Here is a 27,969-nt window from a genome sequence, read left to right on the forward strand (position 1 = left end):
TAAAAGAACCTTAGATTTCTTCTCAATCTATAAGATATCATAAATGTTCGATAATCTTAAAAAAAAATGATATATATGCTACAATTTAATCACGCAAAATTAAATCAAAATTACTTCAAAATTAATTCAAAAATCATAAAATGAAAATTTATGTTTATTTTTCATAATTTTAGGAATTGAAAAAAAATATTATTTATCATCTTATAAATTTTTTTTAGCTTCAATTATTTGGTTAAAGATCCTACCGATTTTTAGGGTAATATTGAAAAAATGTTGGCCAACTTGGTTACTGAAAAATATTTATAAAATATATTTTATGAAATTTATTAAATTTTATTATAGTTTTTCTTATTATAATAATATTAAATATTAAAAATTATAATAAATGTTAATTTTACTTATTTTATCTCTAAAAATTAACTTATTGCAGAATCGTAATTTTTTTTAATACACTATAGTGCTATATTATAGTATATATAATATTTAAACTATATGAATTATATATCTTTACTTATTATAATTTTTAATTCATAATTTTTCTTAATATCTTTTTTTTTTTTTTTTTGCTTATATTTTAATTATAAATATTGAATCTTATAAATTAAGCATAAGATTATAATGTGTAATAACAAAAAGACGCCATAAGTAAACTATGTGCGCCTTCTTGCGGAGCATCATAGAACTAAAATCAGCTGACCCTGTCTTCCTAGCGTCAAATACGTATTTATAAATAGTGTGGCGTACCAGTTCGTTGGAAGTTGAACTTATTTTTTAATCGCCAAAAATTAAAATGGTTGATATAAAGAGTAATGTAAGTTTTGCGTGTCAACGATGTCTACAACCTCTCAGACTAGATCCAAGTTTTTATCATCTGGGAGAACATACTTTAGCTGAACTTTCACGTAGGTAATTTCTATTTCGAAATATATAATTTTATAAGATTTGTTAATTATTTTGCTTCGTTTAAGAAGTAAAATGAAAGTAATATCTTTTTCTCTTAATTATATTTTTTAATTATATCATTCTATGATTTTTTGATAATCATGATTTATTTATATTTTAAAAATTACTATTTTTACGATATATATATATATATATTCATCGATTATTTAAAATAATTATTGTATTATACGGATTTATATAAATTATGTTTTATAATATATTTTATATAAAAATTTATAATATAAATAATTTATTATAACAGTTCCCATCCAACAACAAGTGATGGGTGAACTAGAGCCTCAAACTGGAAGTATGGAACATTTAGTACCTCCATTTAAATTAACTGAATCTGCAAATGGAACTAATGGATTCATGTTAGTTGGTGATTCTGGGGAAACAGAAAGTTTGAGTCATCATTTAAAGGTGTTATATATATTTGTTCATTTTTTCATTTGCTATACCGTATTATTAAATATCATATTATTCATATATTTGTTCATTTATTGATTTATTTATTTATTAATTTATATAAAATATCAATGTACTTTTTTTAAGGTACGGGCAACATTATTTGATATTCTCAGTAGCAGTAGCTCTGCTGATCATCCACTCTGTGATGAATGTACAGATAGTCTTTTATTACTAATGGATCAACAATTAAGAATGACTGAAGGAGAATGGTCAGATTACAATGAATATTTGAAGAAATTAGAAGTAGAACAACAACATCAAGGTCATGAAGATATAGAAATGGAAACTCTTACCAAAGAATTGCAAGATGTGAAATCAGAAGAAGAAAGAATGATAAATGAACTAGAGGCATTGAGAAAAGAAGAAATTGCAACTAGAAATGCTATAGCTCAACAGGAAAGAGAAAGGGAAAGGTTACAAAGCGAAGAAGAAAGATATTGGAAGGAATATTCAAAACACAAAAGAGATCTCATATTGGCAGAAGATGAATACCGTAGGTAATAATAACATGTTGTATTAATATATATCCTTTATAATTCATTTTCATTAACAGTAATTATTTAATTAGTTTGGAATGTCAATTAGCTTATGCTGCTTCACAACTAGAGAGATTGAAGAAAACGAACGTTTTTAATGCTACATTTCATATATGGCATTCAGGACATTTTGGAACTATAAATTCATTCCGGTTAGGCAGATTACCAAGTGCACCGGTTGATTGGAGTGAAATAAATGCTGCTTGGGGACAAACAACTTTGCTGTTAACGGCCCTTGCTAGAAAAATGAATCTCACATTTAAACGTTTTCGTCTAGTGCCATTTGGTAACCATAGTTATATTGAAGCTTTAGATCAGCACAGAGAACTCCCATTGTATGGAAGTGGAGGATTCAAATTTTTATGGGATACAAAGTTTGATGCAGCAATGGTAGCATTTCTTGATTGTTTACAACAATTCAAGGAACAGGTAGAAAAAGGAGACAGCGGATTCTGTCTTCCGTATAGAATGGATCGTGGAAAAATAGAAGATTCTGCAACAGGAAATTCTTATTCCATCAAGTAATTATAATTATTAATTATTTATTAATTATATCATATTTTATTAATTATTTATAATCTTTAAATAACAAATATATATTTCCTGTTTTAGAATTCAATTTAATTCAGAAGAACAATGGACCAAGGCATTGAAATTTTTGTTAACTAATTTAAAATGGGGTCTTGCTTGGGTTAGCTCCCAGTTTACAAAAGATGAGGCTGAACATTAATTTTATGCTAGTTTATGCAAATTCATCCAAACTTAATCATACGTCTCTTTTACATTCTCTTATGTACATACACATTATTTGTAAATAAATCAGTTAAAGGATAATGCTTTTATTTAGAATATGATCAATGTTTAATTTGAACAAGTTTAAAAGATATTAAGAACAATGTTCAGATTTATTAGCTAAAAACCAGCTTACACCATATAGTAAACATGGTGGACTTTGTACTTCTTCAGAATTGATGTATTCTTTTACTTCTGGAATGCTTAATTCCACTATTTCGATCAGTTCTCCTTCAGCTGCAGAACCCCCTCCTTTAATTTGAGGAATTATTACTTAAGGACAAGAAACAGAATTTCTTCAAACACATTTTATTGAATATTATATAAATTTATTTAGAACCTTATATCATCTTTTAATCTTGAAATATATTATTTTAATCACGAAGCAATCTTAAAAATTATATTTATAATATTAACTTACCAGGTTGAGTATGCATTTCATCTGTAACTTCGACATAGAAGAGTGTCTGCTTGCAGACCGAAGTGGAAACATACCTACAATCAATCCATAACAAAATAAATAACTAAATATGATAAATTATAAATATATTTATTCTTATCTTTTTTTAGTAAGACACATTTTACAGAGGAATAGAAGCAGAAAGAGAAGAAATACATATAATTTAAAAAAAAAAACGAAATGACACATGCACTTGCGAACTACACTATTCACTAACATTATGTCGTGTAATATCATAAGAAAAAACATTAAACAACTTTTTAATGTACAACGTAATAATATTTTAGCATTTTAATAAATTATTAATTTGCCATTGACACACCTGCAAGTAATGATATATTTAAAGGCTTCCGATGGTGCTTCATATCCGCATTCTTCTAGTAGTTCATCTTTTGCGATCTCGACAAGTGGTTTGTTCTTATCCACGATACCGGCGCAAAGTTCTAAGGTTAAACCCAATGATGGCGGATATTGTTCAAGATCTACCGATCCATATTTCTCAGGTAGAAATGTATAAAAATATGCTGGACGATATTGACGAACAAATACCAGTTTTTTTCGGCTGATGTTGAAAATAATTATATTCACACCATCATGTGCTCTTACCACATCCCAATCTTTGTATTCGCCATTTTGTTTATAATATATCCTAACCGGTCTGATCCATGGTGAATTTGACGGACATTTTGCTATACGCAATTCTTGCACATCGAGCATTTTTTTTCTTATATTTTCATTTTGCTTTTCTTGTGTCTTGATATCCATTTTTTACGTACTGTAAAAACTTTGATATTTCACTCGATTCGATAGTTTTAACTCCAGTCGGTAACGTTTCGATGGACATGCGCAACAAATACGTGTAGATGCCGCGGTTAACACTAAATCGAAACGCGCAGTCTCAAATGTGCATTAGAAATTAAATATTTATTTAAAAATTATTTCACTATATGTCAGATAAATCTTTGCGTTATCAAATGATATCAATCTTTCTGTTCAAATATTCTAATCGTTTTTATATCAAAATCATATCGTAATTGTATTATAATTTTCCTCATTCCAAGTATTCTATTTAATATCTCTATTTTTTAACAAAAGTCTTAGACTCTTTTTTCAATTTTTTTTCCCTTCTCACTCCTCTTCTGCTCTTTTTCTTAAACTCTTCCGCTTTAAACGCATCTATAATTTCTTGTTGACGAACTTGAGTATCGACATGAACGACATCAGGTTTTTTGCGATACCTGGTAACCGCCGCGGGAGGAGAGAATTCAATCTCCATATCGGATGCCGTCGAACTAGTCGCATCTGTATCGTCGTCTTTGTTCTTTACGATCTTGAATTGAAGCGGTTTCATCGGTGTAGACAAAGTCGGCTCAGTAGACGTTTCTTGTTTAATAGGATACATCGTTACGTAATAAGTGCCATCTTTCCTATGGATGTGCAAAGTCGGTGGCGCTTCTGGTCCTTCTTCTTCTCCTTCCATCTTCGTTTGTTTCTGCATCGATTGATAACTTATAGTTCTTCCTGTTCTGGGCCGTCTCATAGGGCTCTTCTGCCGCGAAGGTAAAGATCTTGCCCGTTCCACTATTTTTACTCCTTTCCGTTCGATCTTTCCACGATCGATCTTTCCACGATCGATCCTTCCACGATCAATTTTTCCTTTAGGTTTTACACGCTCTTTTTCCTCGATCTCCGGTTTTCCTTTCTCATATTCCAGTTCTTCCATAGTAAGCTCTTTTGCATCTTGCAACATTTCGTACAAATAACGACCAATTGCGCCCGGCCTCCAACCGATTCGCGGCTTTAATTTTCCCGCCGTGGCCATCGTGTTCCACAACCAACCCATGTTAGCGGGAACTCTCATAGGTATATCGATACAATCTCTATGGCCAAAGTTGATACCAGGATAAAAATCACCAACGAAGTAAACGTAACGCGTTACTCGTCTGCTAATCGGAATCGACGGATGCGGGGGAACAGTGCGATCTCCACCGGGCCCTAAAAATTTTCCTCTTTTATCGCGACCCATCATTTTACCACCGGCAGCTATTTGACGGCCAGGTATAATTGGCATATCTTTTTGAATATCGATCGTATTGTCATGCTTCGATCTTCCGGAACGTTTCGAAGAAGCGTATTTAACCTCTTTCTTTGATTTATGTTTAGATTTCGAGACAGGGCTACGCTTTTTGTCCGTCCGTACCTTGGCGGAGACATGAGTGCTACTCAAGACCACGCTAGTATTATCCGCGGCCTTTTTCCTCCTCGATTTGCATCTCGGTTCACCGCAAGGACCCACCTCCGCTTCCATCACAGCAGACGACGTGGCTTCGATCTCCTTCTGTTTCTCTGATTTCTCCTCTTTCTTATCCTCCTTCTTCCTATGTTTGAACGTAGGTGCGACTGTTAAACCTCCCTCCGGTAAAACAGGTATTGCCTCGCGGACGATTCCCAACCGTGGCGACACAGTGACTTGTCGGGGAGCCGTAGGCGTGTAAGAGGTGAGATGAGCACGAATATCTTCGGGGGGTTTGCCTGGAATGCTACACGGTGCTGTACAAGTAGGAGCTGTCGGTGTTGTCGGTGTTGCTTGTACACCCTTCTTCTTTGGTGCTGGCCGTTCCTGCACGGGCATATAATCTTTGTCGATGTCTCTGCCGAAATACGGGCTCTCGGATGGATCCATTAAACCGAGTCCTGGCAATCCTGGCACCTTTCCAATAGAATCCACGAAATCTTGGGCATCTTTGAATGCCCGGATCAAACAATCAATCCCCATGCACGGCGATTTCATACATTTTGCAGCTCCTCTAGGCCACTTGGCATCTTTTCCAGGGCAAATGCAAGTAGGTGTCGCCCCGGTCGTTGTTGGACGAGGAACGCAAGCGTCGAAGATGGCCACCACATCGTTATCCTTCGACAATGATTTCCGCAGCGGTACCGAGACTGGCGAACCGGAACAGCTGCAACTGCTCATATCTTTATCCTCACCGCCACCCCCCTCCAATCGAATTTCATTATTTTTTTCGCTGTACAAACTGTAATCATTGTCGTAATTGTTCCATGTAAGGCTGGTCGGATCGAGATATATCTGTTCTACGTCTCCACCACCTTTCAGCCTGGTCGGATTGCAACACGTGTGATTTTGTTCGATAGGAAAGTGTAAAGCGTTCGTGCAATAGGTGTTAAATCGGTTCTCCTTCGTAGATTCGATATTGGGAATTTTCACGTTGTACGAAGATTCTAGCTGCTTCAATTCGTATAATGCTGTGATGCTGCTGCGATTCACGCAGTAAGTGTCGATCAATGGATCTTCGCGTTTCTTCTCTTTGTTCAACAATACATCGGGATTTCTTAATTTTATACAGCAAGGATAAGTGCAACCCGAAGGGCATATCATAGGATGTTTTGAACGATCTTTGGGCTGGCAGCAGCATGTCGGCTCGTCCGGATAAGCTTTGTATATTAATTCTCGATACTTGGAATCGTTCAGCTTTTCGGCCATAGTTAAGGTCTTGAACGCGGGATTCTCAATCGAGATACGTAGAGGTGAGTCTGGTCGTTTCAGTTTACGCGGATCTTCGACTTTCGAATCTTCTTCACCCTTTAAACTTTCTGGATAAATATATGGACAGAGAAACTTTCGTAATGGCGAATCCTCTAATATAAACGATTTTCCAGCGAGAGAAAATTGTTCGACGATGGAGCTTCCAAAACATGATAATTTTAGGATTACGGTTATACTACCAGATTTATTCCCGCTATGATCGATTAGAGCGAAGGAATCTTTTACCATGCATGGTTTGGATGAATCGTTGGATTTTTTTTGATTATCTACAATTTGTTTACACATACAGGCGGGCAAAGTTATTTTCGACGTTCCCAAAAAATCACTCTTCTGCGGGCAATTCGCGTTTTTGTAATACACATCCATGTACAGCGGTGACCACCTTAAAGCCCTGATAAGGCAGCTAGGCGTTTTGGAAAATAAACACGATTTTCCGTTCACGATTGATTTGTTATCATCATCCTGACTATCATCACTTTGTGGGACGCTTATCTTACATTCCGGCAAATCGACGAATCTCACATAAACGATAAAATTTTCAACATTGATATCCGGCACTTGAGGATTTAAAGTCACTTTATCGATCAATATCTCGAGCATGTAAAGCTGTTCTCCCTTGGATTTCACGGTTCTCCTTTTCTGAGCCATTTTACGATTTTTTGTCCCGCCAGTGTTGCACAAGAATTTAGAATGAAAAATCGCAAACCGCAAAAAAAGCGGGAACTTCTGATAAGATTTTTACCCGTAACGCGCCATTAATTTTGTAATCGTTTTACGGCCAATAAATGTACGAACCTAACCACGCCAATCGTTTAATTTAATGTGTCTTTTATGATCACCATAGTAACCCGTGTTAACAGAATTCCTATACCGGATGATCATTTTCTATTTCCATAATGAAATCGCGAATCATCTGCCGCGTCCCCTCCCCCTCCCCCTCCCCCTCCCCCTGTCTCTCCTTGCCCTCTTTTTCGCCGGTTCTTCTTTCACCTTCCCCTTCAGCTCGTCCACCGTCGTTTTCTCCAAAAATTCCGTGACCTCCTTAGCCTCGCCTTCCGGATAATAACTGGGTGGGAGAAGACGTCTGACGCAGAACTCCCTTTCCTGATTGTTGTTCCTAAAGGTGAAGAATTTAGGATGCAGCTCGTAGTGGGTCATGATCGATCGGCCCAAACAGGACAGTCGCATTTCCATCTCCAATGTTCCCGACGGATTCTCGCCGGGGTCCAACAGATTGAAACTACCTCTCACCATAAACGGTTTTGGCAGATTCTGGGGATCGTTCATGGCCATCGCCACCTGGTCGCACATGCAGCCTGGCAACGTTATCTCGGTTTCGGCCATGGGGTAAGAGTCTCCGACGCGAAACACGCCGACCTTTATATTCTGCGATTGCAATTCCGTTACCAGATCCTTCGGTTGTTTTACAAACAGGCAACTTCTGCCTACCATGAAATAAAAGATGCCATCCTCGGTTGGTGGCGGCAGTTTCACCGAATAAAATTCGTCCCTCGTTATTTCGAACACCGAGAAATCGAGAAAATGAACCTTCACCGCTATTGGATAATCACCGAGATCTTTGATCTTGTTCTTCGTCAATGTCAACTTGTGGATCAGTATTTCGATTATGTAGATCTGCTCGTTGCGACCACCGAAGCAGGACATCTCGAATAAAATCGATAATAGTAGTTTGACGTTGAAACTATTGAAATTTATGGATTAAGCGAGAGAGTGGTTAAAGCGGTTAAAATAATTGATACGAAAAAAAGAAAACTTGTGATGTGAAAAATTTTGATACTGGAAATTTTTAGAGAGGTTTGGTTTGACGAATGGAAAGTGACATATCGAGTGTGTGAACAATCGAATCACGCGAGCACGATAATTGCACAATAATTGACAACTTTAGTTAATTTAAGCTTATCAATTTTATCTTTGGATTCCCATCGTCATCGACGGATATAATAATTCGTTCCGACGAATTCCTCAAATGGGAATCCAAACATTCCCTTCCTATATCTCGGTTTCGTGTTTATAGATATCCCCGTCATCGGATAAAAATCTCGTCCACGGCACAGTCACGTATACACCATCCACCGTGGTGGCGTATACGCGACCGTGCAACGTCTCTAATTCCATTGGCAGTTATTACTTAGCTCCCACAGTGGTGTACACTTAATCTTGACGTCGTGAAACATCCCGCCAGAACCGTTACGAAAATCTAAAGGAAAGCCCTGGCCGCCGTTGAACCCGTCCCTTTTTTCCCGCTATCCCGCGCGATAATCCCGCTACCCGGTGTCATTTATCCGAAACACACCGGGATCTCAGGTAGCTCCTTTACCTTTACCTCGATTCTTAGCCGGTCCGTGACTAATCGCCTCCTATTAGCGAGCAGGCTCATTGTCTGCGCCCCGTTACGACCTCCAACCATCCAGGAACCACGATAATTCCTGTTGGAGGAGAGAACATCCAAGCCTCGAAACGAGCCTTGGAACGATTCGAACGATTCCGCGATCTCTGTCCAAAACCGACCGACGACCGTTCGTGCCACGCTCGAACACACTGCGCGTCCAAGTATGCGCTAATTGGTACGGGCGCATGCGCGTACACACACACACACACCACGCACGCTCGAACGTTAGAGTCTCGAATCCTAACGCGAAAGATGGAGACAGGTGGAAAGAGCGTGGACGAGGAAGGGAGACAGGTTAAAGGGAGGAGAGAAACGGTTCGAGGGAAGAGATACGGTTGCGGGGTCCGAAACGGATCCTGGACGACTTGAAAGCCGAGCGTCCAGAAGTAAAATTCCGGGCCGGGCGACACGGCGGCTCGTTAAAATGTTTGTGGGGGTTTGGGGCGCGGGACGCCCCAGGTAATTGGCGATTAGCGATTAAAACGAACGGCCGTCTCTCTTTCTCTCGTTCGTCCGCCTTTCGGGATCACCATCCTCCTCGTCTTCTTTTTCCCTCCCTGTTCGCCGCCGCCCTTTTCTTCATGTAACGTGCTCGCGTATAAACCGCCTTTTATCGGTTCACCGATAAGAAAGAGAGGGGAATAGAAGAGGGGAGGGAGAGGAAGGGATTCGCGCAGATTGGCCGATTTTATCTTCTACCTGGCAGCGATGACACTCGGCCGTGACCGGTATTTTTGAAGATTCTTCTCTTCGGCGTCCTTAATCGTGCGACTCGAGGCAACGATGATCACTTTCCGGACGAGATTGGAAGCCATTTCTTGTCCCACCTTCGTCTGGGAATCCGTGCGAACGGTCACCGGATGACCGGAAATAAATACCGAAACGCTAATTTGATCGTATCCAGCCCCGAGAGGAGAAGGCTCGTTAAGCCGAAAATTGGTTATCCGATATATTCTTTGCTTTTAATTACGTTTTACGCGATCGCGGTTATTAATTCCCGTGCTGCCTTTTAGAACAGGAAAGTTAAAGTTCTTATTTCGGGCTCGAGTATCGGCACGGCTTTCTTAAACACCATTTATTTTTAATATCGATGCCAGGCATATATACGCGTTAAGAAAAGGATGCTTCGTATAATATTGGGAAGATATATAAATTCGCCAGTTAATTGGTTCGAGGTAAGAACGAATTTTATAAAACCGCTCTTCGATAATACAGGATGATAAAGTCTCGTTAATGATTGCATAAGACGGCCATTTTTTCACCTCGTAATCTTTTCGTATCTCAGTTATAAATAATTGTTATAAAATGTATGCATGAATATGCATGATATCCTTTCCAACAAAATCTATAGAATTGAAATAATCATCGATCGCTCCTTTTCGATATAAATTTCTCACCGTACACACACCAATCGTAGACAAAATGAAGAAATTACAGACAATCGTTGTCCTTGTTACAGTATTAACTCCCGTTAAATCGTGGCGGAAACCGGAGGAGGACGAGCACGCCCGCTATTTATCCAAGATCCTCTCTTTGTTCGCGGCTCGTCGGTATCGACGATCGGAATTATACGGTGAAAACGACGAGGGCCGAGTAAAATTAAATGCCGCGCGACCGTTTAAGGATCGACCATTGTGATTTCCAATTTTTTCCACGGTAGCGAAGTCTCGAAGTCGGCCAGGTTAATTTGCCTTCCCGCCGATGACCGTTATTTCGGTATTGCTTGAAAGTGGTTACCCTTGTCCGGATCGGGATTAGTCATCGAGCCGATCCGCGATGACCGTGTACACGTAAATGAGTCAACATCATCCTCGAGTTCTTCTCTCTCCGAGTTCTTCGATCCGAATATTCTGCGAAAATTCTTCTACGTTTAATAATTTTAATAAATAATAAAATATGAATATTATCAAGTGATTTGGAATAATATAATAAATTACGTTACCAATTTCACGTCATCGAATCTGAACTTTTCGATAATTACAGTTCTGAAAAAAAGAAATATTTTTACACTCCATAATCGGATTTGAAATTTTGACTATGATAAATTACCTTTTATAGAGATCTTCCATTTCTGTCTGGGTATATCTGAATACACTGTTTGAAAAAAGTAATAAGTTATTTTACTTAAATTTTTCAATATTATCGTACATACGCGACATTTCCTTTATGCCTCCCTTTCACGGCTTGGTCCTTAATGATACGAGCATTTCCGTTTAAATACCTGTTCACATTCGTTTATCCGATTTACGATCCGTCAAAGCATCGTTTCCTCCGCGATATTCCAAGGCGCACGTTCATTTATTCAACATCCAGAGGGACGTGTGGCCTCGAAACGAGCCGGTGAAACCTTGATAGCGCGCGAAACAATCCCACGACATTATTTCCTGCAGAGCTCCTCGTTTCGAGTTGTTCTCGAGTGCGCGCGCGCGAACAGCCCGCCGCTTCTACGTACTTGTTACAGTGCTCGCCGTGGAACACTGTTCCAACTGGCGGGTTCATCGGCAATTTGAATAATTCTCTCTCGAAAGGAACGGTTTCTCATCTCGAATTCGCCTAACGTCCGATGTTTTTGTTGCACCGGCCGGCTCGCTCGCTATTTACCTCGGAATGCGAGTGCTTCTGCTCCACGCCACTTCGTAAATGTTCCATTCCCACGGGGAAAAGTCTGCGAATCACCTCCCGCTTCCATCCCTCGATTTCCGTTTTCCAGGTAAAACCTTCATTCATAGTGTATTCGTCCCATTAAAATCCGATGGACCCGTTTACTTTCCACGCGTGGCGTCGTTGAATCGATTCCAGCCGTTATCCAAGTGTTTGCATCTATGAATAACAGAGATATGAGATAGCGATGAAATGTTGTGGGTGATCGGTGTCATAGATATACCCAATTTATGTCACGTTTTCGAATTCGTGTGAAAATCCCCTCGAGAATTGCAATGTTTTTATCTTTGTTAAATTTTTTTTTTTTTTTTTTTTACCCAAAGCACCGTATTCTATTTTCACCGCGAGAAGAGGCTTGATAGAAGAGAACTCTGTTCCAAGATATTTCAAGAGAACACAAGGCGGACAAGAAGAGGAAAGGAAAAAGAATACAAGACAACAGAAGCGGACTATCTACTCTGTGGATCTCTTGGCGATCGGAATATCGCGTGCAAACACTCCTCGAGGGAGTCTCGCCGGTTAGATCGATCCGGTACGCTCGTCCTTAGCGTGAAGAGCGCGAGGCTGGTCGCGAAACCGGGGAGACCCTCGTCTTCGATTTTCGATGATCTAGATCTGGGTAGCACCAGGAAGCCGGGACCGAAGGCAAAATTACCGGTGGAAGGAGGCCTCGTTCGCTCGCCTCGAGAGGTCAGAGGGCGATAGCGGTACCTTCTTCAGAGCCAAGGAAGGCCTCATCCTCCGAGTCCTACCACCTATCGTGCTGGTGTGCATTGCACGCTCCAGTACGAGCGTTCCCTCCGTCTTTGTGTACGTATACGTGCGCATGCAGATTCTTGTGCACACACACACACACACACACACAGTGACGGGGCAAACACACGTTCGAACGGGGCACACGGATCCGCTCATAGAGAGAGCGGGAGAAAAGTGGTCGTGCAACGAATGCTAAAGGATGGCCGGCGGCGGCGGACCAACTCGAACAGAGGGCAAGGAGGAAGGCGAGAGGAGAAACGGAGATGGCGGAGAACAAGGAAGAATCAACCGGGAGGATATTAGAAGGCACTCTCCCGCGGCGCTAGACGAAATTTGTCAAACAACCCGGCGGGCCCCAATTTGTTCTGCTGCGTATCTTTACCACGATGAAGGAGCCGTAGGTGGTTCTTCGAGTTCTTCCTTTCCCTGCACGATCGGTGGATGATCGTTATCCTTGCTACCATATATCTTATTGCTAGGTTATTAAAAGATTACGAGGATTAATTTTGTGTTTCTAATTTCGATTTCGTTTATCAATGTCATCGATGATATTGATCGGTACCTTTTTCTCGCAACGAAGAAGACACGTGCTACCGTGTGCACTTGAGTTCACTTTTAGTTGGTCGGTTGGTATCGATTGGGTTGGCGCGTAAAACTTGGTGTCAAATTTTTTTCCGAGGAAGCAATAATCCTTTTAAATCTGAAGTTGAAAAATTAAGAATCAATTTGTAAGGAAATAACATCAACCGGGAAAGAATCCAGATAAAGAAATAACATACATACGCAAGCATACATACGTAACCAGAGGGGCGTAACGCTCCATGTTACTTCAATTTGCATGGTAGCAGGTAATCGCGTTCCCAGAACTAATTTAGCCATATCAGACTGAGGACACGGTTCGTGATCGTGAGCCAGATAACATTGCAGATGATTATCGGACGGTGCGATTTCTTGCTCGCCGGAAACCGTAAGTAAACGCGCTAAGCCCCGCGTCAGATGGCCGCCACAAATTAACAGCGTATTATTTACCGCTTGACACTGTTCAAACCCGTCATAAACCCGTTATATTTTTAGACGTTCATCCGTGTAATCTCATTGTATGATAATCCTTCGCGAATAATATAAAGGATAAAAGAAAGAGTTGAAAAAAAATAAAGAAAGAAAAGAAAAAAGAATATCATTACGCAATTCATCTTCTTCCATTCATAGGTAGAAACCATAGAAAGAGTAATGCTATGATACACGTGAAACATTATCCAGTTGAAGATAACGTTCCCAGATTCTCATTCGATTACGCCACAAATTAACAGAATTAATGAGCAACATCGTGCGGCAGCCATTATAACGTTCGAGGAAGAATTGTGTTAAGCTTGACAATTTATTTTACGATGTTGCTTTGTAAATCTAGATAAATCCGGATGTGTAACAATCATTTTCTTAAGAAATGTGTTATCGGCAAAATGAACGTGACAGTTGGTTCATCTCAAGGACAATTTGTACCGAAACTTCCAACTTTCCGAGGTGAAACTTTCGTCCATTTCGAGATACACGGGTGAACGAACTCTGTCAGTTTCTTCCTCTTCTTGTTCAGAGTTTTTAATTAGAGAATTTCTTTCGGCTCGAAGGATCGTGGTCGAGAAAGCTTCTTTGTACTGCAACTGTCAAGCACGATTGTCTAGGACAGGGAATGGCATTGGTATAACTGTTCGGCTGAAAGAAATACGAATAGAAAATATTTGAATTTCTTTTAGGCGGTTTCGCGTCACTCGATACCACAACTTGCTTCTTACAATCGCGATCCAATTGATTCCTGGAAGGTAACTGTTATGATCTCCACTCGTCGTTACCGCGCTTCTTCGCTGCTATAGCTTCTATGTTTCTTTTCGAAAGAGCATCGTCGAGATGATTATTTGCTTCACCGGCGATAACCAGTGTCAATTCTTCCGACATCAAAGCTCCCTCGTGTTGAGAAATCTTCCCGATCTCCGGCCGCATCTCGATCCCAAGGGTCTCGTAATGAGATTAACCTTTCGAACACTTTTTTCACATCGGAGAAGTCGTCCATCCAAGGACTTCCGTCGGAGGATGATCACTCGAGTACCTCGCGTAAATACGTTCTGAAAATTATGCGGCCGCACCGGACCGTGTATGCACGTGCAGCTCGCGTTTAAATCGTGTAAGCTATCGGAAAAGATCGTTACCAGGAACCATAAGAGCTCAGGCCACGTCGGCACGAGACACACGGGATGAATCTTCAAGAACCGGGTTAGCAACGACCGTTGAGCGGCCAATGAAGTGCAAGCCGGGGATCCAGAGACGAGGCAGTTTGCCGGAGAAAACGGCCCGAGCACCCACTTCCAGAACCTCTAAAACACTTTAAAGGGGAATGAAGCTAGTCGTAAGGGAATATAGACTATCGTTGTACCTGGCGTAACCACAATGCAGCAACTCTTGGAAGCGGCACCATCGGCCTGGTCCCAGCCCTGGAATACCTTATCCATTAGACTATTATTTAGACAATGTCTTAAAGGCCAGTGTGGCTGAACGGCCACGGTCTGTACTTCGCCTGCGGCCAACTTGTAATTTGAAAATTACCGCGGGGTACCCTTCACCCGCGTGAAATTAATATATCCGATGCTTTCGAATTATTTGAACAAATTGCGGTCGAAAGGTACGTGTCCACTTGAGAGTGAAATTATAGCAAACTCTTCTTCAAAGTATTTATCACGATTCGATATTGGGGATAACCATCTGAAAAAGAGAATTGTCTAGATTAATACCGAGTTTCGTATTCTGAAAGTTTCGTCGCAGGAGTCGATTAATAAACAATGAAGAGAAATATGATTATTTATAAAAAAACTTGTTGCTCTTAAACGAACACACAATTTGAAAAAAAAAAAAACACTCGAGAACAATTGTCTGAAGAATCTTTCAAACGTATCTGGACTACGATCAAGGATCATTCTCGTGCGTTTTCAAGCTCGTTACGCAACGATAACGGAGCTCAATCGATGGTATACGTCGATCTATCCGATGTGTATACAGTTAGAAAGAAGTAGCAGAATCTATGATAAAAATTGTATCGGCATAAATTCCAAAGGCGAGCCTTTGGAGAGTTAATTACAGCCGCGAGTGTTCCTCCTAACGAGGCGACCGTGATGAAGCGTAAATAAAACCGAGGCAGCCGAGAAATTCGCGTAATCCTCTTGTGCGTTGGTCGATGAACGATCGATTAAATTCCGATTACTAAATAGAAGTGGAACATAAGGTTAATCGTAGTCAGAAGAAATTAAGTGACTCGACTGTAAAATTGATTCCTATATATGTACGTTGAAATGAATAAACGATTCTTCTCTCTCCACCAAGTTATAGCACTCGTCGCGTATACGCCGCATATACAACGTTCCCGGGACATGATTAAGCTCTTCCGATCGCGGAGGTCGTGATCACGAGTCGGCCGATGTACGTATGCGCTCGACTCGAAAATCAGGGCAAGCCGCTTCTTCTCGCGGGAACGTCGCGAACCTACGTCGATATCACGAGCGGAGCGCATCTCCTACATTTCCAAGGAAGGTAGAAAGGAACCCGTTTTCACGTTGTCAACCTTCGATCGAACATCCCGCCCGGCGATAACCCAAATCTATCCGGCCAGAGATGCATCTATCCACCGGATGAAGTTAAGCCGTTGGAAACTCCCATTGATCACCGTTGTTGGGTTCGTTTAACGAGAGTGACTAAGAATAGACGACTCGGGGTATCTTGGACAACGGGGACGAGAGGAGAGTGGCAACGAGACGGCGGTGGAGCGAAGACGGAGAAGAGCGAGTAGGCAAAGGGAGCCGGGTTAGGTAAAGCACAAAGGTAAGAGAGAAGGGAGGTAAAAATGTTTGGAGAAAAAGAAAAGGAGGCAGGATGGAGGTGGAGGGAAGAAGGAGAAGGATGGAGAGCGGCGAAGGAGTCGAAAGAAACAGGAGGAGAAAGAACGAAGGGGCGGGAAGGGAAGAGGGAGTGGACCACGTTGAGGTCGCGACCTGTAGCCCGCAGGCCCCAGTGAAAGGCCCAACGGCGATCCGCATCCGCGGGGCCCTGAGCGATCGAGACAGCTAGCCTTACGAGAGAGCGAGCGAAACCGAGACAGACGGCGAGCCCTGTGCTAAGGCACCGTGAGCCGTTTCTTAAGATCGCGTTCTTCTTAGCGAGCCCACTGCCATTATGGCGCACTTAAAGTGGCAATCGTGTGGAAGGCAGCACCGCCGCGCAATAGCCACGAGTTGCGCAACCTTCGGTGACCCCACCCTGCGAAACCGAACCGTGAATCGAGTTCGATGAAGAAGCAAGTGGTTCTACGCTCGATAACTAATAAATCGTTGATAACTAGCTGGATGGCGACGAGTGGATATGCTGAACCAAAAGATCTGTAAGTACAATGACGTGGATAATATATGAATGTGAAGAAAAGGAAAGGATGATAAGGAATTATACTTACTTATTCATTGTTTTTTTAAAGATAAAATTGTATTGGTTACCGGTAATTATTATTAGTAGTGTTATTACAATGTTTTATTGTAATTTTTACTGCAAAATAATATAGATTTATATCATGTTGTATAGTATAAAGTAAAAAAATGTAAAAAGCAAAGGTAATTAACCAATAACAAAACTTACTTTTCTCTCTAAAACGCTTGCTTTGCTTTTCTCGATATTATTCGGTTTGTAATAGAGTATATAGGATAAGAAACTTCTGTGCAGACATCCCTTATGCTCTTTATCGCAGTCAAGTTTCTCCCGGTGGCTGGGGGTCCCAACAATCACGGATACAGCTCTGATCGAACGATAATTGGATAGATTACGCGGAACCTCCTCCAACTCCGATAGCATCTCGTTTATGCGCCCGTTTTATGTGTTATACTGCCCGTGGTCCTCCGCAACGTATACTTGGCTACAATACGTTCACGTTGGCCCAGTACCTGTAAACACGATACAGTGGTTGGTATAGAAACTTTTTCCTCGTTTGTTAATGCTTAAGAACCATGGAAAATAATCGTTAACTCCTTAACTTCTGATTCAGCTTGCTGCTCTTGGCACTTCTACTTTCTTGTTCACCATGAGAAACATTCTTTGATTATTATATATTCAGACTGTAACAAAATGTAAATAGATCGATCGCTCATACGAAGCTAATTGAAACAACTTTCGTGCAACACGCGAATTTAATTAAATTTCATTAAAATGTTTCGAACGAAAGATTCTTTTACTTCTATAGATATTTGGAAAGTACATGTTAACACTTTGTTTATTTGTGATTAACATTCTACGTGTTATGTTCTACACACGAATAAGGGAATATTAAAAAGAGAAGGTACTTCGGCACGAAATATGCGCAGTATACGATTAAAAATACATAGATTCTTCGAATAATTCGCGCAAAATAATAATTCTAATTCTAGCGATAAGGAAACCAACCATTCCGTTGCATCCGAGTCAGGAAAACTTGTGGAGGAGACGTGATCACGCGATCGCATAAAATTTCAACTGCCGTATCCTACGATTTAGACGCAGTTGTCTGCAACAGCCATGGATTTTCATGAAATTCTAGAACTTTAATGTTTTCATAGTCGATGTATATCCGATGAACTCGTACATCAGCCTATCTAAAACTTCGAGAAAGAAAGAAAATAAGATTTAAAACACGAATCGAAAACATCACCACGATCAAGATCAAGGTTACGTAACTAAAACATGTCATTTGTTCGACTAGGTGCTCGTTTCCATTAGTTCGCGATGAAATCGAGGTGATGCGGAATCGATCATGCGCACGAATGAACGCGGACAAGAAAAGAAATCTTCGTGAAAAAGCAGGGATTGTTTGCTATAGGCTAAGGTAATAATGCGATCATTGATTCGAGCGACCGCGAACTGATTTTTATCCATCAAAATAGAGACCAACGACTTTAGTCGTAGATTTTATAGTTAATAGTTAAATCCTTAGTTAAATAGTTAATTATACGATATTGACCGATAATTAACTGAAATAACGATTGAACGATTAAAATAGAAAGATGATAATTACCAGTTGTCTGATGTTTGACAGGTTATGTATACCTATTCGAGAAGGAACCGAAGTTTGCCACCGAACGTTCGATAGATCGGTATAATCGATTCTCGTCTTGCATCTAATTCTCGCTTGTTCAGTGTAATACGATTAAATCAATGGTTTCAATTACACGATAGTGTTAGGTTTTAATTAATGGTGTAGAAGATGTGAAGTGAAAGATAGTATAAACTATTTGTATACAATAGGTTTATCTCTACATAATTCAATCAGTGAAACGTGCCAACAAAGTTTTAAATCAAGATAGACTTGTCAGTATGAGTGAGTGCGAAACATCAATTGGCTACCATCATCGAAGCAAATTTCCGAAGAGTGTAAAACATGTAAGTATTTTTATTCATGTTATAACATAAAACCGAGCTTATATTAAAATCAAACTAATTATTTCAACTCGTTCAAAATCTATATTTCAATCGAATGAAATAAACTTTTGATCATTTATTTAAAATTTTCCTATGTTAAACGATATACCTATCCGATGGCGCCCACTGTAGTTGATCATATGAACAATTCATTGCAATTATCAATATGGCTGTACCGTTATACAATATGGCTAATCATCTAATGGCGTCCATTATTCGTATAAATAATTCAAAGTTTATCCATACTTAAAAATACTTTTAACCAATAAATTTCGGGTTATTCGACGGAAGAATCAATAATTTTTCGAACGGTAATTATGGTATCATGTTTCTCTCTTTCTCATCCCGGTCAGTAATAACGTTTCGGTAGTTTGATGCGAAATCGTGTAAACTGGAACGATCGTAGACACACGTTGGAGAAAAAGGAGCAACGTACGAAAAAGCGATAAGAACCGCCGTGATTCCTAGCCGAGGTTAGAACCAGTGTGCTGACTGTGGGAAAACGATCGACTCGAACGGTGAAAGAAGGTTCGTGGACGTCGTAAAAAGCGTTAAACTCGTGATTAGACGCGGATTCGCGCATGCCCTTGCTTGCGCGTCCGATTCCTCTTTGTATCCAACCCACCATCGTCGTCGATATCCCGGCATCGATCGTTTCTTCTTCTTCCACGCGTTTTTCGCGACCGCCCTCAAGATCGGTGATACCCGATCCTCCCCTGGCACGAGTTCGGTCCACGTCCACGTCGCTTCGAAAAAAAGGAGACGAGGTTGGAGAACGATTTTCGAGCCGTTCAACCCGATCCGCAAACCGTGACCATCCTTAAGGTTTGATTTAACGCTTCTTTCGTGCGTACAATCAGTTTCGAATGTAATTCCGATCTCTGACCAGCAATTTTTAGTTCCCATTAGTCGATTTCTAGATATTTTTGTATAATTACGTGACTGTCGGCCGAGTTGAGCTTTCTCGATTAACACATTTCTCGCGGTAATAAAAATCGAAGCGGATCTCCAGATATCGGCGGATATTGTTTTTTTGATAAAAAATAATTGTAAAACGAAATGAGAAATGCAACGAAATTCAAAATAATTGTGCATACTTTTACTTGTGTGCGAAACGATACGTGAAAACATTTTTTTTTTCATTTTTTACGTATCTTGTTCATGACGTGTGCATTCACCTGCGTCGAATGTGTTAAAAGTAAAGATATTTACACGTGATCAGGAATACCATCGCAGGATAAAAACTGTGTCCGAAGAAATTGCGAGTCCCACGGAAATTCAAGTGTTCTGGATGAAAGAGTTTGCGTACGGTTGATCGTTACCATGAATATCTCGCACGGGGAACGTAACGCAAACAAATTGGAGACGTTTTTTGTAGCCTCGTTCCATCCGCACGAGGATGGCTTAAAATATCGAATTAATAGCGACAGACTCGTGTTTAGCATCGGTGATTGTAATTTAGTGGCCCAATAATGAAAGACACAGCGGGAGCACGCTGCTAGATGGAAGCACACTGTTAATTGCTGGTCAAAAGTAGGAAATGGAATCGTGTCCGAACGATTCCACGGATCATTAAGTGCGAAGTGTGTCGTGCAAGATATTCAATATCCTCTCGGTCTTCGACTCGCGCGTCCTCGACTTCCGCAAATTAGCCTCGCGACTAGAGATTTATCGCAAAGGGAAGACGCGATTTGTAGTATCTTGTATTATGTTCGATAAGGAATACAACTATTGGGAGAGTTCAAAAGTCGTTAAACTTGAAGGATCAACGTATCGGTTGAACGAAAGACTGTTGTAAAACACGGAGTCGTTTTAACGAGTCACGATAGTGAATAAATCTCTTCGAGTACTGAAGAATTCACTTATCCTAAGATTCTAATATAGGAAGCAATAAAGAATTAGATTAAATTAATAATACTGCATACTTAGTCTACATTTATCTTAGATTCTAAAATATGTTCGTTAAAAGGAAACCGTCGAATCTGAACTGAAATTTCCTCACATTGTGCTTAATAGAATTTGTACCAATCTCACAGTTTCACGGACGAGTCTCGATTTATAATATTTTTCACGTGGACAATAAAAAGCCGGACTGTATTTGAGAAATTTATCGCACGTGCTTACACGGTGGGTAGTCGAGGTGAGAAAAGGAGCGCGTAGCCAGCTAGGGGTACGGGGGAAAAAAGACGGAACAAGTAGTCTGAAGCACGTAGCGTGACCCAAACCCGTGACAAATTCATCGTGTCACGCCGTCTCACGTGTTCCAGGGATCGTGGACCACCGTTGAGACCACGTAGAACGCAACGCAACAATCGTGACTCTCGTCATTGATACAATTTAGAAACGCGATCATTAACGCTCCATTCGTTAACGTATCCGATCATGCGTAACTTTCTTCCTTCTTTTTTTTTTTTTTCACACATTCCGATTAATTTTCAAATTTAATTAGCAGAAAATTAACCAAAAAAGAATCGATCATTCTCCCCTACCATAAGATAATCACGTACGATATCCTTTCCTCAACGATCTCGAATTTGTTCCCCGTTCGTTTCTGGTTTCTCTGAAACATCGAAGATCCTATTCGGCTCATCTTCCTCCGTTAATCATGCATCGCCCCTAAATGGCCCTCCGCAACGGTTGCACCAGGCCTCTCCATCCTCAGCTTTATCTTCTTCCAATATCATCCAACGCGTCACCCATCGATCACTCAATCTCTCATCGGATCTGCGAGCCCCGTACACGGTGGTTCGTTTCATGCTGACCCGTTTTCCAAATTCCAGATTCCAGTAGATTATATCCATCCGTCAGCCAATTCGTAAACAACCATCTTTAATGTTGTATCGTTGATACTTTCGAATTCGAAATTTGAATCAAATAGAAATATTTGGCGATGGAAGAAATACCGAGGGGTGAAAAAGAAAAGGGAATGTAGGATCGATACATCACAGCAGAGATCAGTCAGATCTTAGTTAACGTCCTCGAGCAGATATCTACTTAGCTCAAAGCCAGTCTCGTCATTGTCCACTTATCTGTATCGATCCAATATTCTTACAATTCAAGCTAAACTTTTGAAAACTATACACGAATTTCAATCGACTCTTCTTCGCTTATGTATTGTTTTATTCTATTCATAGTGTAAATATCGGTTAACGAGTGAGAGAAAATAGGATGATCACCGTTAAATTTTGATATACGCAGGTGAACAATATGTTGGATAAAGAGATAAAAATGGTGTTGGAAAGAATGAATGAAAATATGAGCAGGCTCTCGTTACCATTCATTATCATTCCTTCATGGTTGTTAGGAAATTTTATCACAATTTATGTGTATTCACCGAGCATCGGACGCGTTCCTTCGCCTCTTCTTAATTCAAAATTCTTGACATGATTAAGTTAGGTTAATAATCGGTGGATAACTTACTTGTTTTCCAGTTTCCATAAAGACCGCTCCCGTTGCTATCTCATTTCCTGCAGTTTCTATTTATATCCAACATACATTTATTAAATCTTGGGAATTAATCGCGAGGAAAACGCGCGAAACTAAAAAAGACGGAAGCCGGCCAGCCGCATCTGATAATTCGTTGCGCCATCCGCCATTTTGATCTCTCTCCGTGTGGGTATTTCGCATTCCCTGAAATGTGTCTTGCCATTGTCTTCGAACGTGGTTATTAAGATCTGTTTACGAGTCGTAATACACACCATGGAAACGAGTGGTTGAATGAAAAAAAATTTTTTCTCTCCCTATCCATCTCTCGATCTTGGCTTGATTCAATTTTTAATTTGAATCTCGTAAAATATAAAAAATTCGTGAAAAGACACTTTTCTACGTTAATTCATAGCGTTAAATTTTTCCACAATTATTCATTATTCTTAACAGCAAATTTATCAAAAGCAAGCAACGAGCAATGTTTTAAAAAAATTTTAAAACTCACATACTTTATCTCGACTCATTGTGACGTCTCGTGGCACATGTTACGGGACTTTCGAAACACTTCCGCGCGTTCGACGAGTTTGCTAATTCTGCCCCCATTTTTCACAACGTTTTAACAACGACACCGATATCGTTGCTGAGATTTCTCACCAGTGTGGGTCTATGCTCCCGATCAAATCGTTTCGTAACGCGGAGGATTCACAACGGGTGAATCGCGAGGGAATCGTACGCTTGAATCAATTTCGTCATCCGATGCCAAGTCCGGCATCTGGAAAAGTTGCAACAACCGAAGCCAGGGCATTCCGCGTCCCAGACAATTACGGGCATCGATCGCCTCGGTTACGCCTACGATCGTTCTCGTTACAAAATCATCGGTCAGAGAGATTAACAAAGGGTTCGGAAACTGTTTTATCTGTTCCCGATCTCGGGGCAATAAAAGTCCATCGAGGGTCCTTCGAGATAGAGGAGAAAATCTCGGCGAAATCTCCGAGAGCCTCCGATTAAAGTAATCTCTTATTGTGGGAACAGAAGATTTTTGCCACGATTTTATTTATTCTGTACAACAGACATCGAAAAATATTTATATTTTCGAAAATAAATATCGGCTCTTCTTTTGCATTACGAGTATATGCTTATCAAAAATCAAAATATCGATTAGGGGGAGGGATTCGTTTCGATTTTAAGTGCTGTATTTATCGCGTTGAATTTTTCTACCGTTTTTTCCATTTAATGGGTAAAGTGGATAGAAAGTATGTCGCGATCGTTGTCTTTTTCTAGACACTTTTTCTAGACTTTTTCGATCCGATCTTGAATCTTGTATCTTGAATCTCGAACACTTTCTTTTATATTTATGCGTCATCTCGAGTTGATCGATATGAAACGATCGAAAATTAAACGGAACGGATCCGGCACGGCCACGCTCTCGATCCGATAATAGGATCGTTACGTAAAAATATCTTCCTTTCTCTTCTTCTTAGTCGATGTCAAGCTTCGAAAATGGTATCGTTGTGCATATAAATTATGGATATAATTGCGTACACTATAATCGCTGGCTAATAATAAGAAGCGTACAAATCATACAAATCATTATTCACTTGGTTATTAAGAATCGTACGGGCTATCTCGTAACGAATTCTTCGCTACGTCTATATCCTCGCCATGCTTTCTAATTGCGTTAATATCCGCGAGATGGACGGAGCACGAGAAACCCGACAATTTCATTCGCGCAAAATTAGGTGGCCGATCTTTTAATTAACCGCTTTAACCATCGACTAGAATTAAATTAATAATTGTAAAATATTTCGATAAACCGCGCTTCCTTAAACTACCACTACATCTGCAATTTTTCTTCGAACAATCGTAACGAATAAAAACGCAATACCAAGCGAAGAAACAGACCAATCGAAACGATCCAATCCAAAATCCAGATCTAAGTCCTCGATTCGATAAGAACGAATCGTGCGATCCACGTCCACGCGAAAACGTCTATCCGCTTGTCGTCGTTCCTCTTCGACACGAACCCACATCAGCGGCTCATTTATTCAACCGGTCGACGTGGAAGTCGCCTACCAACGGTGGCCCCGTTCCACCCTCTTCTCTCCCCCTCGAAACCCCTCACAAGAGGGCGAGGGGGCGGCAGGGCAACGAGAAGACGTGGCTCATTACGCGGCACGGCCCTCTTTTATTGTTCATTACCGTAATGAGGGGCCCGAGACGCTGTGCGTTGTCGCGTTTCGGATTAGCCGGCGATCAATTAACACAGGCGGCCACAAACAGGGGAGTGGGGAGTAACCCGAAACTGGAAAATAAATAAAAGGGGGGGAGAGGGAGAGGTCTCCTCTCGTCTCTGCACGGGTTGGGGATCTTGGGGCGGGGGGGCATATAATCGGCACCGAATTCGAGAGAATGCGAGACACGTGTATTAATTTCACGGGACGGCTCGTAAAACTCGTGCCTTTACGATTCTAGCGCAGATACCAGGCGTGCGTTTGCCTCTCCAGTCGGCCAGTCAGACAGGTAGGTACAGGTTGGTTACAGGTAGAGGTGTATCCGATATGCTGCCCCGAACGTTTATTTAAAACACCTTTTCCACCGGGGCTCCGTGAGTAATATTACTACGCTGATACTTGTGTAGGATCCTCGTTTTTACCTCGTCCTTCTCTTATTTTCAAGTTCCAAGTTTTTTTTTTTTCGCCTTCCTTTTTCTTTTTTCGCGTCTTTCAGGCGAAATTTAAGGGAGGCGAGGAGTATATGTATATATTTTTTAAGAAATACGTAATGGATCGATACGTTTATCACGATTACTTTCAAAGAAATTTGCATCTACTCGTATCACGAGTTGTGATGAATATCGCGGCAGAAAATTCCATTTAAATTCGACGATTGAAAAGTGTAAGAAAAACGAGCTACTTATTTCGGGTTAAACGTGTATTACTATACCCTCCGCAACGCGCACGCATAGAATCGACTTCGAGATCGTATCATCCGCTTTTCATAATAGGAGAATCTTTAAGATATATGTAATTTTTTCGTTCGCTTCATGTGTATGCTTCATTTTTAAAAGGATAACGCGATAAATTACGAATAACGTAACCACGTAAACAAAAGAAAGACACTATGATAATTCGACGATAATTCGAATTTATACAATTTCCATAAAATGATCAGTTACGCTAATTCGATCCCCGCCTCCCACTCAATTAATCTCGAGCCTCGTTCAAAGCCTCCTCAAGAACAACAAGAACGAAGCCGCCGCTTCTTTTTACCTCCTCCCCGTTTCTTTGTTCCAATATCGGGCGGAAATTACGTATTTTGTCGGCTCGACTTTAAAAACAGTTATAATTCATCCGCGAGTACGTTCTTGCCGCGTTGTTTTGCCACCTCCTCGTTTCTCGAGCAGCCATCGACGTGCCATCAAACGATCGGTCGAAACGGTCTCGTGAGAACTACGATCGATCGAAATCCGGGCCGTTTCTTCCTGTTCGGCTAATCCCTCCTCGAAAGACGACGCATCGCCGTGTAACGAGGGATCAACGCCTGTTTTATCACGAAAATCATCGTTCATTCCGCCTCGTTTCTCCAATCGTTCCTTTTCTTTTCTTTCTTTCGCGGCGCGGATTTCTCGCGCGCGCCTTCTTTACGACGCCAATTACTCGATCGGAGGAACGGTTGCCGGGGATATTGACGACGTTGGGTTCCCGTTACTTGGCCAGGCAATCATGCAGTCCGATTTGCCCTCGAAATCGAACCGAAGCCGCCTCTGACTTCCCGCGGCCGTCTGTTATGTCAATAACAGTAACCGCGATTGAATGGAATCGGTGAAAGGGCCCTCGCTCTGGATAAAATCGTTCGCTTTATTTCCCGAGTTAACTTCCGTCCTTTTGAAACGTTGTCACTTTTTCTTTTTCTTTTTTTTCTTTACTTATTTATTTCGTGTATTGGAGTTCAGAAAAATTACGCGGAATTTTAAAATTCAGATTTCTATCCAGATTTTTTCACTTGTAAAAAATTATATCGATTCGTACGATCTTGTTCGTTTTTTTATAAAATAAAATATCTCTTTAGATAATTATTTCTCACGTATTTTCCTCAATTACCATAGGTTAGCATGAAATATTACAGGAGAGTACGGGTTAAAAATTAATACTTGCTTGTATATCGATACATATGTTAAGAAGTTTCTCTTATAAAATGTTCATAAATATGGAGGGAGAAAAATCGTTGAACTAGCGCCACTCGATGCATTCCCATTATGCTATCCACGATAGCAACGCGTCCCCCAGTGTGGTTCAATCGGATGCAGAGCGTAATGAAGAGAAACTCGAAGATCGATCTCGTCGGCCCGGAACCCGTTTTCTCCCCCACCAAACCCGCCATTGTCTAATTTATTCGAATGATCGTGTAAAGACCGTCTCCCGTATAACGTGCACCTGTAAACGCGAAACCTGTGGAGGAGGAACACGGGTACCACAAAGCGTCTCGCTAATAACGACGCGATCGGACTCGTAAAAGCTGCCGAACGAAAACCGGGCCCCACGACCGATTCCAGAGGATGCGCTCCCTCTCTCTCTCTCTCTCTCTCTCTCTCTCTCTCATCCTCCTCCTCCACCATCTTCTTCTTTTTTTCCACGTCCCATCTCCGACCTCGGCCGACCTCCTCGACGTTTCATCCTCGTGGACCCACGCCTCGAGACTGATCTTTCGATCGCCGCCTCCAATAAATGCAATTAATGATCTGTCACGTTTGATCCTTGGCCAACGATCGGCTCGGGTCCTGTTTCAACGAGCCGACCGCGTACAGATTTTCGATACACGTGTTCGTTTGTGTGTGTGTGTGTGTGTGTGTGTGTGCGTGTACCGTGTGCATACCCGACTGTTTTTATAGGGTTAGGCGAGAAGGACGAGAATTTTTATTTCGACGGATAATCGGAATCGAGATTTCGAGAGAAACGAAAGGAGGGGGAGGGGAGAAGGATACGAGAGTTCGAGTGGTCGTTTTGCGTCGAAGAATGATCCTCGTGGGCTCGTGTTTCGCGATTCGTCATCGCGATGCTTCGTGGATCCCGGGGATATCGGGCCGATCTAATCGACGCCTCATTAAGGATCTACCTAACGTCGCTTGCGGTCAACTTGCAATGCTGAGTCAGTGGTTCTCATCTCCTCTACTCTTTGTTGGAAAAGAAAGAAAGAAAGAAAGAAAAAAGAGAAGCGTATTTCTTGTCGCAATATTTCTCTCTGGTTTAGAGCTTAAAAAATAGAAGAAGAATCGAGGAATTTTCGATATTAATCCTAAACTTGTATAATCATATACACAAGATACAAATTAAAATTATAGATTCGTTGAAACGATATCGATCTTAACATTGTGATTTCGAAAGTCTGAATAAAAATAGATCCAACTTCATCGAGCGTTTACTTCTCACACAATTCATGCTCCACTTCTGATTGTATCTGGGGCACCGATCTCAACCCG

General features: G+C 40.9%; 5 protein-coding genes across 26 annotated transcripts in view; 2 read left to right on the forward strand and 3 right to left on the reverse strand.

Moving 5' to 3' along the window:
* Positions 1–641: 641 nt before the first annotated feature.
* Atg6 (Beclin-1-like Atg6) lies at positions 642–2,783 on the forward strand. Of its 2 annotated transcripts, none has more exons than XM_003696747.3 (5): positions 642–902; positions 1,205–1,365; positions 1,498–1,910; positions 1,982–2,470; positions 2,562–2,783. In XM_003696747.3, the coding sequence occupies exons 1-5, from the start codon at positions 791–793 to the stop codon at positions 2,677–2,679; spliced, it is 1,293 nt and encodes a 430-aa protein (XP_003696795.1). In that variant the 5' UTR covers positions 642–790; the 3' UTR covers positions 2,680–2,783. The 2 variants fall into 2 exon arrangements, with proteins under 2 accessions (XP_003696795.1, XP_012345958.1); XM_012490504.2 differs by having other exon boundaries at positions 663–906.
* LOC100871118 (uridine diphosphate glucose pyrophosphatase NUDT14) lies at positions 2,773–6,177 on the reverse strand. Its single transcript, XM_003696748.4, has 3 exons — positions 3,524–6,177; positions 3,163–3,236; positions 2,773–2,993 (listed from the first exon to the last, which is right to left on the reverse strand). Exons 1-3 carry the CDS (start codon positions 3,964–3,966, stop codon positions 2,836–2,838), a joined length of 675 nt encoding a protein of 224 aa, XP_003696796.1. The 5' UTR covers positions 3,967–6,177; the 3' UTR covers positions 2,773–2,835.
* On the reverse strand, positions 4,107–7,698 carry LOC116414914 (uncharacterized). Its single transcript, XM_031918496.2, has one exon. It carries the CDS (start codon positions 7,412–7,414, stop codon positions 4,280–4,282), a length of 3,135 nt encoding a protein of 1,044 aa, XP_031774356.1. The 5' UTR covers positions 7,415–7,698; the 3' UTR covers positions 4,107–4,279.
* LOC100871507 (uncharacterized) lies at positions 6,811–18,754 on the reverse strand. Of its 19 annotated transcripts, none has more exons than XM_086904822.1 (13): positions 18,664–18,753; positions 18,057–18,156; positions 17,651–17,731; positions 17,259–17,560; positions 15,019–17,168; positions 14,795–14,967; positions 14,384–14,710; positions 13,377–14,303; positions 13,156–13,293; positions 12,976–13,068; positions 11,226–11,996; positions 11,119–11,161; positions 6,811–11,026 (listed from the first exon to the last, which is right to left on the reverse strand). In XM_086904822.1, exon 13 carries the CDS (start codon positions 8,429–8,431, stop codon positions 7,676–7,678), a length of 756 nt encoding a protein of 251 aa, XP_086760948.1. In that variant the 5' UTR covers positions 8,432–11,026; positions 11,119–11,161; positions 11,226–11,996; positions 12,976–13,068; positions 13,156–13,293; positions 13,377–14,303; positions 14,384–14,710; positions 14,795–14,967; positions 15,019–17,168; positions 17,259–17,560; positions 17,651–17,731; positions 18,057–18,156; positions 18,664–18,753; the 3' UTR covers positions 6,811–7,675. The 19 variants fall into 19 exon arrangements, with proteins under 19 accessions (XP_086760948.1, XP_086760955.1, XP_086760946.1 ...); XM_086904829.1 differs by having other exon boundaries at positions 15,019–15,344; positions 18,664–18,752; XM_086904820.1 differs by having other exon boundaries at positions 15,019–15,344; positions 18,057–18,250; positions 18,664–18,712.
* Positions 18,374–27,969, forward strand: part of Ser (protein serrate) — a 102,351-nt gene continuing 92,755 nt past the window's right edge. For 2 of the 3 annotated variants that reach the window (XM_086904805.1, XM_012490498.3), the window contains exon 1: positions 18,657–19,028. Coding sequence is in view for 2 of the 3 variants with exons in the window: in XM_012490498.3 (XP_012345952.2) it covers positions 18,963–19,028 (66 nt within the window). In the remaining variant the exon portion in view is untranslated. Of the gene's footprint in view, positions 18,475–18,656; positions 19,029–27,969 lie in introns of those variants that run through there. The other variant, XM_086904804.1, reaches the window with a different exon arrangement.

This window comes from Apis florea, unplaced genomic scaffold, assembly GCF_048593485.1.
Source record: "Apis florea isolate Af1SG1 unplaced genomic scaffold, ASM4859348v1 contig_2350_pilon, whole genome shotgun sequence".
NCBI lineage: Eukaryota > Metazoa > Arthropoda > Insecta > Hymenoptera > Apidae > Apis > Apis florea.